At 41.0% G+C, this 12,484-nt stretch overlaps 1 protein-coding gene across 5 annotated transcripts in view; it reads left to right on the top strand.

The window, feature by feature from the left end:
• Positions 1–4,400, top strand: part of prkar1b (protein kinase, cAMP-dependent, regulatory, type I, beta) — a 130,192-nt gene extending 125,792 nt beyond the window's left edge. For all 5 annotated transcript variants that reach the window (XM_062037226.1, XM_062037229.1, XM_062037225.1 and 2 more), the window contains one exon: positions 4,203–4,400. In XM_062037226.1, the coding sequence (XP_061893210.1) occupies positions 4,203–4,375 (173 nt within the window). In that variant the 3' untranslated portion in view covers positions 4,376–4,400. The remainder of the gene's footprint in view (positions 1–4,202) is intronic.
• The last annotated feature ends 8,084 nt before the right edge of the window (positions 4,401–12,484 follow it).

Below are 12,484 nucleotides of genomic sequence, written 5' to 3'. Positions count from 1 at the left end.
TGCGGGTCGTTCTCGCAAGATGCAGCAGGCACTCCGGAGGCAAAGTGCAGGTGAGACAATGATTTATTCGCATGAATCATACAGGATACAAAATAAATTAAAACTAGCGTTCCGATCGCACGAGAAGCAAAGCTAAAGAAGCTCGCGCAAAAGCTTAGCATAAGGAATTAAATAAGTAGACGACGTAACTTGTTGCATTGAAGCAAATAAGACAGCCAGATAGTGTGTTGCGAAAGACAGGAATATGTAGCTCTCTGATTAGTGCCCAGGAGCAGGTGAGCGTCCCGAACGCTAATCAGAGGCAGGTGAAACTAATCAGCACCCATGGAAACCAAAACACAAACCCAGGGGTGCTGAAAACAGAACTGAGGTAGTCAAACTAACGGAACAAAACATGATCAACATAACAACATCACTGCAACTTCCTTGACTTTTTTGATTATTGCAAGTCGTTCTATATCAGGGGTGTCCAAACATTTTCCACTGAGGGCCGTACATAAGCATGCGGGGGCCATTTTGATATTTTTCATTTTCAAACCTTAAGAAAATATGTGGATTTTTTTTTTTTTAACTTTAGGGCTCCCGGGGACTATAAAGGGTCTCAGTCATTAAACTGTTAAAAATAAGTCAAATTATTATTATTATTTTTTATTTAACGCTTACAGTAAATCTCTATATCAACCTCAAGTTGATATAGAGAGTTTTCTGTCAAAGACAACTTTGTTTTTTATAGTAAAACTGAAATATGCAGTATTTAGTAAATAGAGCCTTAAAAGATCAATAATGCAGGACACCATTGATTTTAATTCTTTAATAATTTTGAGTAATCACAGTGAAAAGTTAAATAAAATCCTACTAAATATATTTGGGATCCAAAAGGTCCCCCACTCATAAAGTGATACATTTTTATTAGGTTTTTTTTTAACTTTTAACACTTAAATTACGAGATCAACTTCAGATATATCTGTTGATTTTACGTTTGAACTATTATTTTGTTTGTTTTATGCTCTTTATTCAAATAAAACTTTGATGTTTTTATAATGCAACCACACAATATATGCAATATTTTTTCCACATAAAACATTTTAAAGTGATATTTTTTAAGTAATAATTCATTATAACATAGATTTTTAGTCTTTTTTTTTTTTTTTTAGCAATGGCAAAAAAAAAGGAAAATAAACAAAAGACAAAATAAAAAAAAACAGCCTGCATGGCAGCTTTGTGTCAACATTGCAACTTTTTCTTGTTAGATTTCACCTCATTCCACTTTTTTTCAATGTTTTTTTAAATTTTTGCAATATTATCAATTTTGCAATTTTTGCAGAATGTGTGGCGGGCCGGTAAACAATTAGCTGCGGGCCACAAATGGCCCCCGGGCCGCACTTTGGACACCCCTGTTCTATATAGATCTATTGCGCAATGATGAGGCGATTACTAATTAACTGGGAGGAGGAGTGATTGGAGTCACTTTTGTCTAAATGCTGTGCATGAGCATACCTTGGGCTTTGTGGATTACTGCACTGGCAAAAAGTCGTGTGAGTCACTTGTGCTTGTGCATTAGCCTGCACGCACTGTACTGGCATTGTATAGTTATTAGAATATAAATAAATAACATTTTCGTTCGACGTTCCCATCCTCACCTATGGTCATGAGCTTTGGGTTATGACCGAAAGGACAAGATCACGGGTACAAGCGGCCAAAATGAGTTTCTGCCGCCGAGTGGCGGGGCTCTCCCTTAGAAATAGGGTGAGAAGCTCTGCCATCCGGGGGAAGCTCAAAGTAAAGCCGCTGCTCCTCCACAACGAGAGGAGCCAGATGAGGTGGTTCGGGCATCTGGTCAGGATGCCACCTGAAAGCCTCCCGAGGGAGGTGTTTAGGGCACGTCCGACCGGTAGGAGGCCACGGGGAAGACCCAGGACACGTTGGGAAGACTATGTCTCCCGGCTGGCCTGGGAACGCCTTGGGATCCCCCTAGAGCTGGACGAAGTGGCTGCGGAGAGGAAAGTCTGGGCTTCCCTGCTTAGGCTGCTGCCCCCGCGACCCGACCTCGGATAAGTGGAAGAAGATGGATGGATGGATAAATTAAATTTAAAAAAATGTATACAATTAATATTAATTATTTATAAACAAATACAATATTATTATTTAATTTCATTAATTGAAATAGTACCCCTTAAAGGCCTACTGAAATGATTTTTTTTTATTTAAACGGGGATAGCAGATCTATTCTATGTGTCATACTTGATCATTTCGCGATATTGCCATATTTTTGCTGAAAGGATTTAGTATAGAACAACGACGATAAAGATTGCAACTTTTGGTATCTGATGAAAAAAAAGGCTTGCCCCTACCGGAAGTAGTGTGACGTAGTCAGTTGAACATATACGCAAAGTTCCCTATTGTTTACAATGATGGCCGCATGAAGTGAGAGAGATTCGGACCGAGAAAGCGACACTTTCCCCATTAATTTGAGCGAGGATGAAAGATTTGTGGATGAGTAAAGTGCAAGTGAAGGACTAGTGGGGAGTTGAAGCTATTCAGATAGGGAAGATGCTGTGAGAGCCGGGGGTGACCTGATATTCAGCTGGGAATGACTACAACAGTAAATAAACACAAGACATATATATACTCTATTAGCCACAACACAACCAGGCTTATATTTAACATGCCACAAATTAATCCTGCATAAAAACACCTGCGTGTTTGTTATGCTAGCTCCTAGCTCCTCTGCTAGCTCCTAGCTCCATAGAACACGCCAAAACAATTCAAACACCTGATCAACACACACAATCACTCAGCCCAAAAGACCGTTCACCTAACCCAAGGTTCATAAAGCTTAAATATTTTTAAAAAGTTACGTACGTGACGCGCACATACGGTCAAGCTATCAAATGTTTAGCAGCCAAGGCTGCATACTCACGGTACCTGATATTCAGCTGGGAATGACTACAACAGTATATAAACACAAGACATATATATACTCTATTAGCCACAACACAACCAGGCTTATATTTAATATGCCACAAATTAATCCTGCATAATAACACCTGCGTATTTGTTATGCTAGCTCCTAGCTCCTCTGCTAGCTCCTAGCTCCATAGAACACGCCAATACAATTCAAACACCTGATCAACACACACAATCACTCAGCCCAAAAGACCGTTCACCTAACCCAAGGTTCATAAAGCTTATATATTTTTAAAAAGTTTGGTACGTGACGCGCACGTACGGTACGGTACGTGTTATGCTAGCTCCTAGCTCCTATGCTAGCTCCTAGCTCCATAGAACACGCCAATACAATTCAAACACCTGATCAACACACACAATCACTTAGCCCAAAAGACCGTTCACCTAACCCAAGGTTCATAAAGCTTATATATTTTAAAAAAGTTACGTACATACGCAAAAAAAAGTTGCGCACATACGGTCAAGCGATCAAATGTTTAGAAGCCAAAGCTGCATACTCACAGTAGCACGTCTGCGTCTTTGTCATCCAAATCAAAGTAATCCTGGTAAGAGTCTGTGTTGTCCCAGTTCTCTACAGGCGTCTGTGTATCGAAGTCAAAAGTCCTCCTGGTTAGAGTCTCTGTTATCCGAGTTCTTCCATCTTGACTGCATCTTTCGGGAATGTAAACAAAGAAGCGCCGGCTGTGTACTGTTGTTGCTGACTACGTTCGAAAAATACGTCCATTTCGCACCGACAACTTTCTTCTTTGCTTGCTCAGCTTCCTTCTCCATAATGCAATGAACATAATCGCAAAAGATTCACGAACACAGATGTCCAGAATACTGTGGAATTATGAAATGAAAACAGAGCTTTTTCGTATTGGCTTCAATGTGGAAGGCATACCCGTGTTCGCCGGTCTACGTCACGCGCATACGTCATCCTCAGAGGCGTTTCGAACCGGAAGTTTAGCGGCAAATTTAAAATGTCACTTTATAAGTTAACCCGGCCGTATTGGCATGTGTTATAATGTTAAGATTTCATCATTGATATATAAACTATCAGACTGCGTGGTCGGTAGTAGTGGGTTTCAGTAGGCCTTTAATGTGTTTTTTAATGCTCCTTGGAAATGAGGATTGTTTTAATTGAAATTCATAACCTAACTTTTAAAGTGCAAATTCTGCTGAATTCTTGTTGTAGCAGGCTCATCAAAACCAAGAATGAACATTTTCATTGATAGAATGTTTTCCACCCGCAGGAGAAATTGCCCTGCTGCTGAACCGTCCGAGGGCCGCCACCGTGGTGGCTCGCGGTCCCCTCAAGTGCGTGAAGCTGGACAGGCCTCGCTTCGAGCGCGTGCTGGGGCCCTGCTCCGAGATCCTCAAGAGGAACATCCAGAGATACAACAGCTTCATCTCCCTCACTGTTTGACATGTTCAAAAAGCGATACGGGGTGGGGTTCGGGGGTCGGGGGGGGGGGGGGGGGGGGGGGGGGGGGTCACCAGCAGGGGTGGTCAACACAACAAGTTTGTGTTGGGGGGGGTTTTCGAGGATGGGTTTTACATTTCCAATGACAGGGTGCTCATTTCCTGCCTTTCTTTTTCTTTTCTTTTTGCATCTTCTTTCTTTGATCTTGTGCACTTTTCGACTTGACCTGTGCTGTCACGTAGTTTTACGTCAGGAACAACACCAAGAAAAAAAAAAGCCACTCTGTCTTGTAAATGATTCATATGCAGTGTGCCGGCTGCGTGTGATGCATGCCTCTCCCAAGGACGGAACGATGGCATTTTGCACTGTTCACACGTTTATGAAGGAGGATGTTCACGTACAACGGGACGAGAGAGCGCACGTTTTATTTTGCTTGCTAAAATGCGGTTTGCCTATTTATTTATTTTTTTTAATCTGAATTTTTCGGGCTGATGTGGTTGTCATGAGTTCGCTTCAGGCCTGCACGACAAACAGTTCCATTAAATGCAGGTATGAAAAATAGATTCATTTCTAGTGCTATTTAAGTGTGCTGTTACCGTATTTGTGGCAGACGTATTCTCTTGTGGTTGCGCTTTGGAATATGTGCGTGTTTGGCCCGCGAACACACAATAAAAGAAAACAACACACATACACCGTCTCAGGATTTTCCAAACGTGCACATCTTACTTTACTTTACCTCGCTTGTTCTTTTTTTGCTTGCTAAAAAGCTTTTGCACCATTTTGCTAGTAATGTTGAGTGACTGCAGCAGTTTGACTTTGCTGTTTTAACACATTTGCGTGTTTAAAAGAAAGAGGTACCAATATATATATATATATATATATATATATGCTTTCCTTTTACCTTGTCTCATCCAAGCAGTTGATGCAATGATGTGAAATGAAAACCAGTTTTCTGTAGCGATTCCTTTCAACAATCGAAGCATCCTAAGCAAATAATAAAAAGGTTACGCCTCCGTTTGCGTCATTCCCGCGTGGATTCTTATTGCATGACTCCCTGACCTCGTTTTGTGTTTCTTACAGGTGCCCCCTTTTTGTCCCCGCCTCCATCCTCCCTGTCTTTCTTGCACTAAGCAAAGTGTCAATCATCCATCGGGGCCCGAGCTGTCAGAGGGTCGCGGCGCTCCTCCTAGCCGGTTTTCACCACGGCTACACAGCTTTGACACATTCCTCCCCATCTTAATGTCCACTAAATCAACTAAAGAATGCACCCCCCACCCCTTTCACCGACATTGAGTTTAGTAAGACTCTACCCTGCACTTACACGCACATCGTTGAAGTGTGTTTTGTTGTACTTTACATGTTCCATTAACCTGATGATCTCTCCTATTGTGTGTCATATAGCTGAACAAGAAGTCTCCCATCTTTCATTCTGCAGTTGCATACATCATTCAGCCCTCCCAGAAAATACCCCCTCTCTGGTGTGTACATCTAGTGCAGGTACACAACTCTTGAATGCGGTATTATCCAAGAGTACACGCTCTACATGTTTGCAGATGAAGGGCTTTGTGTTTTTTTTGAGTGCCTTTAATATGCTAATAAGCATCTTTAAAATGCACTTATGACAATCCCAGCATGGGAAAGTTTTATGTGACGATTGCCAAAAAATGTTGATAAGATGGCTGGGAGTGATTTGGTATGTGCATGCATGTGTATTGTATTTGTAACCAGACAGAGCTTTCTAGTCTCATGAGAGGATGTTTTATTTTGTGCAACATTTTTAGACATGTCATCGTCTGCACCATTTTCCCACAGCCACCATCTATCCTTCCATCATCAGACCCAGACTAATTAAAAGGTCTGCTAACGGTGGGCTACACCACCTGCTTTAATTCCTGGCTTTTCCTTCTTTGGGGGTCTCAGGCAACTCAGGAGAAAACAAAAAAGTTCAACTGCTATTCACCAAACACAGCATGAGGGCCACTCGAGGTTTAATTGGACCATAATAAATCCAGATTATATGAGATAAAGTTGCAGTATTATGAGAATAAAATATATATATATTAGAAGGAAAAAGTCATATTTTTACAAAACAATAGAGTCATCATAATGCTGAAAAAGACAGTTGTACAATTACGTTTTAAGTTTTTAATTTGACCATAAAAATTCAAAATTGTATGTGATAAAGTTAAAAAAATGATGAGAATATATATATGTATGTATATAATAATAATAATAATAATAATACATTTTACTTATAAGGCGCCTTTCTGGGCTCTCAAGGACACCGTACAAAATCAAATCAATAAAATCAAATTGGATAAAAACAACAACAACAACAAAGATAGATAAGATAAGATGATTACAATGAATAAGCAGTCAGGAATAGGTGTGTTTTGAGTCTTGATTTGAAGAGGGATATTGAGTGTAAGTTACGAAGGTCTGGTGTATATATATATATATATATATACATAGTGCAGGCCAAAAGTTTGGACACACCTTCTTATTCAATGTTTTTTCTTTATTTTCATGACTATTTACATTGTAGATTGTCACTGAAGGCATCAAAACTATGAATGAACACATGTGGAGTTATGTACTTAACAAAAAAAGGTGAAATAACTAAAAACATGTTTTATATTCTAGTTTCTTCAAAATAGCCACCATTTGCGCTGATTACTTTTTTGCACACTCTTGGCATTCTCCCGATGAGGTAGTCACCTGAAAATGGTTTTCACTTTACAGGTGTGCTTGAAGCCCATCGAGAGAATGCCAAGAGTGTGCAAAGCAGTAATCAGAGCAAATGGTGGCTATTTTGAAGAAGCTAAAATATAAAACGTGTTTTCAGTTATTTCACCTTTTTTTGTTAAGTACATAACTCCACATGTGTTCATTCATAGTTTTGATTCCTTCAGTGACAATCTACAATGTCATGAAAATAAAGAAAACACATTGAATGAGGAGGTGTGTCCGAACTTTTGACCTGTATTACATATATATATATATATATATATATATATATATATATATATATATATATATATATATATATATATATATATATATATATATATATATATATATATATATATATATATACATCCGTCCGTCTTATATCTTCTAAGATGCTCAGCCTTAATCATGACTCAATGAGGTCAGAGGTCGCCACCCGGGCTAGTTACAGGTGATTGAGCAACATTGGGGCTGATGGGATTGAAAGGTTAGGGATGAGAGAGGGTGTCGGTACTGAGGTCACAGGGGGGTGGAAATTGAGTCAAAAATTGGGTCAGGAGATCATCACAAGGTCCGGCTCAGCGGACTGCCACCTTTCTAATGGTCAGGACAAAACGACTTGGTCGGCTGTCGTTAGGCTTCTTACAATAATGTAATAGACGGGGACCACAGATATTTAGGAAGCACTCCTTCAATTCTTAAAAAAACACTGAATGCACCAGTTGGATTCCAGACGTCCTAAGAAACATCAGTTTCTGTCCTGTTTTGTATCTACTTCTCGCCAACAAGACACGGTTTATTCAAGAGGAGACAAGAACATGGGGGCACTGCAGCAAAGTAGGAGGTAATAGTGCAGCATCCGGGTTAAGACATGGTTGAGAATGGGAAAATAGAAGCCTATGTCAGAAAGGAGACACATTTTATCCGAGATTAGTGGAGGAGCGCTCTAGCCAACTGGAGACGATGGAGTATTAAAATGGAAGGATCTGGTGTGAGCTAATGTCGATAGGGAGACACATTTTATCTGAGCTAGACAGGGTTGCGGAGCTGGTGATGGGCGCCGGGACGGACGGGCTTCACGGTGTCTTGGCTTAATGAGCATGAATCGGACACCTCGGTCTCCTTAGACGCATCCTCGCTCGTCCATGCGGACTGGACACTGGAAGAGAGTTGGTGGGCGGCCGAGGGTGGAGTCGGCTCTCTTGATTGCTTTGTTGGGTCTGCTCCTGTCTCTGGCCATGCTCCCCCCCCCACACCAGCAGACGATGGCGTGGAACACCACCACAGTGTGTGTGGGTGTTGAAAGGATGTTTTTGTTAGGTTGCTTGTCTATGTATGGTGCAATTGTGTGTGCGAAATGTATATTATTGGTTGATTATTTTTTGGGGCCCAGGCTTAGACTGAATATTTTTTTTCTCATCCCCCCAGCGTTTACCTGCTTCTCACCTTTTCTGTAAGGGGCGCCGGAAGTTGGCAGACCCGTCAGCGATCCTGTTCTGTCTCCCTGTAATGTTAGTCTGCTCTTGAATGGGATTGTGCTGAAAATCTTAATTACCCCTTGGTTATTAATAAAGTACTTCTTTTTCTGATTCTGATATCTCCCAGTGACTCGGGGCGGTATAGCTCGGTTGGTAGAGTGGCCGTGCCAGCAACTTGAGGGTTCCGGGTTCGATCCCCGCTTCCGCCATCCTAGTCACTGCTGTTGTGTCCTCGGGAAAGACGCTTTACCCACCTGCTCCCAGTGTTTAAATAAAACTTACATATTGGGTTTCACTATGTAAAGCACTTTGAGTCACTAATTCACTTCACTTTACTATGTGGGTTCCCTCCGGCCTCCGAGTACTCCAGCTTCCTCCCACCTTCAAAAAGATGCACCTGGGGATTTACTGATTGGAAATGGATGGATTGATGGATGGAGACAAGGACTGCAGCTAAATGGAGACTATGGGGTATAACAATTGAAGCATCTGGGGTAAGCTCATGTTGATAGAGAGACACATTTTAACCAAAAGGAGACTATGGAAAGCAAGAAAATGAGGGGAATGTAGACCACGAACAGCACGGTTTAGGATATTAATTAATCAATCAATCAATGTTTATTTATATAGCCCTAAATCACAAGTGTCTCAAAGGGCTGCACAAGCCACAACGACATCCTCGGTTCAGATCCCACATAATGGCAAGGAAAAACTCACAACCCAATGGGATGTCAATGAGAATGACTATGAGAAACTTTGGAAACCTAGGGGAGACCGGATGCAATGGACGTTGAGTGGGTTTAGCATAATATTGTGAAAGTCCAGTCCATAGTGGCTCTAACATAATAGTGAGAGTCCAGGGACGTTATAGAGGATAAACTAATGCTCACATGTGTGTTTATTATTGCAATTTTTAGTCTTGAATAATAACATTTAATGTAAACATATATTTTATACTCTCACATTGTTTTATTTTCTTGTGATGACTTTGGCAGTGCAAGCATTACGTCGTGCTCTTCAGGAACCATACCGTACTCGTTTTCAGTCAATCAATCAATCAATTAATTTGTTTTGTTTAACCAGGTAAAGGCTCATTGAGATTAAAACCTATTTTTCAAGAGCGACCTGACAAACAAAGTTGCAATAATAATTACAACAAGACAATACAACAGCAGTCATACCACAACAGGTCAAAAATAATTTAAAACTATTAAGTAATAATTACATTTAAAAGCAAGTACATTTTCCAAGAGAACTGGTTTCTCAGTCTTTTAAAATGGACTTAAACTTCCCCCAAAGTGATCAATTCTGGTAGCCTCAGATCTTTCTGGATGTCATTCCATGACCAGGGAGCAGCATAACTGATTTGTTTTTTTTTCCAAGTTCTGTGTTGGCTCTAGGAACCAACATGTGGAGGACTTCCTGTCAGCGTAGGTTGTAAAGACTGGAGTCTCTACACACAAAAGGAACACAGATAGGTGGGGACAAGTCCAAGAAGACATTTATATATAAAAACTATCCACCGAGAAAGTCTTGGGGCAGTTAAAGATGGACAGTTTGCCAATGTACAGTGGTGGACAAGATTTCCACAATCAGTAATAAAACGTAAGGCACAGTGATATACAGTGTCTAGTTTCTTCAAGTAAGTGCCAGGTGCATTCATAAAAAGCAATTCTCCATAATCAAGTAAAGGAATAAAGGTGGATGAGATCAGATATTTCCTAACTTTTAGGGAAAAACAAGACTTATTTCTGAAAAAGAAACCCAATTTAGTTGTAAGCTTAGAGACAAGCATTTCTACGTGTGCTTTAAAAGACAATCTCTCATCAATAATAATTCCCAAGTACTTATATGTCGTGACCAACTCAAGCTCGACCCCATGAGTAGTCAATATTTTAGGATGGTCAATGGCAGCCGTTTGCCATTTGAGAATAACATCACCTTAGATTTGTCTGCATTTAGCACTAGCCTATGTTGGGTAAGCTGGGACTGAACAACATCAAAAGCAGACTGCAAGAGTTCAAGGGGGATGAACAATATATGACCGCAGCGTCTGATATTTTATCACACAGATTGTTCACGTAAACGGAGAACAACAGCGGTGCTAATATTGAACCCTGTGGTACGCCCTTTAAAACAGGGAGGAAAGATGAAGAAGACCCGGCAAACTGGACACATTGTGTTCTATCAGAAAGGTAATTAGAAAACCCGTTAACAGCATGCCCAGATACGCCAATCCTGTGCAATCTATCTGCTAAAATCATATGGTTGACCGTGTCAAACGCCTTTGACAGGTCAATAAATAGAGCTGCGCAATATTTTTTGCAGTCCAATGCTCCAATAATGTCATTCACAACTTTAAAGGCCTACTGAAATGAATTTTTTAAAATTTAAACGGGGATAGCAGATCCATTCTATGTGTCATACTTGATCATTTCGCGATATTGCCATATTTTTGCTGAAAGGATTTAGTAGAGAACATCGACGATAAAGTTCGCAACTTTTGGTCGCTGATAAAAAAAAGCCTTGCCTGTACCGGAAGTAGCGTGACGTCGCAGGTTGAAAGGCTCCTCACATTTCCCCATTGTTTACACCAGCAGCGAGAGCGAGTCGGACAGAGAAAGCGACGATTACCCCATTAATTTGAGCGAGGATGAAAGATTTGTGGATGAGGAACGGGAGAGTGAAGGACTAGAGTGCAGTGCAGGACGTATCTTTTTCCGCTCTGACCGTAACTTAGGTACAAGGGCTCATTGGATTCCACACTCTCTCCTTTTTCTATTGCGGATCACGGATTTGTATTTTAAACCACCTCGGATACTATATCCTCTTGAAAATGAGAGTCGAGAACGCGAAATGGACATTCACAGTGACTTTTATCTCCACGACAATACATCAGTGAAGCACTTTAGCTACGGAGCTAACGTGATAGCATCGTGCTTAAATGCAGATAGAAACAAAAGAAATAAGCCCCTGACTGGAAGGATAGACATCAGATCAACAATACTACTATCAGGAGACACCGAATCAAACACTGGACCTGTAACTACACGGTTAATGCTGTGCCGCCTGTCGAAGCCTAGGAATGCTGTTGCTAACGACGCCATTGAAGCTAACTTAGCTACGGGACCTCGTCAGAGCTATGATAAAAACATTATCTCTCCACCTACGCCAGCCCTCATCTGCTCATCAACACCTGTGCTCACCTGCATTCCAGCGATCGTCGGCGCGACGAAGGACTTCACCCGATCATCGATGCGGTCGGCGGCTAGCGTTGGATAGCGCGTCTGCTATACTCAAAGTCCTCCTGGTTGTGTTGCTGCAGCCAGCCGCTAATACACCGATCCCACCTACAGCTTTCTTCTTTGCAGTCTCCATTGTTCATTAAACAAATTGCAAAAGATTCACCAACACAGATGTCCAGAATACTGTGGAATTTTGAGATGAAAACACAGCTTTTTGTATTGGATTCAATGGTGTACCAATACTTCCGGTTCAACGATTGACGTCATCATACATAGACGTTTTCAACCGGAAGTTTCGCGGGAAATTTAAAATTGCACTTTATAAGTTAAACCGGCCGTATTGGCATGTGTTGCAATGTTAACATTTCATCATTGATATATAAACTATCAGACTGCGTGTTCGGTAGTAGTGGGTTTCAGTAGGCCTTTAATGGCAGCGATTATCGTGCCGTGACGTTTCCTAAAGCCTGGTTGATGTTCTGATAGAAGACCTTGGTTGTCTAAAATTCTTTAAGTTGTTTTCTAACAAACTTTTCAAGCCTTTTAGAGCCGGACACGGCCAGCTGCCTCAGAGAAAGTGAAACATTGGACGAGATAGCATCTGTTTGTTGTTCTGCTTTTCTTTCCCAAGCTTGTTATTGTTACTCATTTCCTGCTGG

This window comes from Entelurus aequoreus, linkage group LG25 (genome assembly GCF_033978785.1).
Source record: "Entelurus aequoreus isolate RoL-2023_Sb linkage group LG25, RoL_Eaeq_v1.1, whole genome shotgun sequence".
NCBI lineage: Eukaryota > Metazoa > Chordata > Actinopteri > Syngnathiformes > Syngnathidae > Entelurus > Entelurus aequoreus.
Note: the sequence above shows the minus strand (reverse complement) of the source record. Positions and strands in the feature narration are given on the sequence as shown.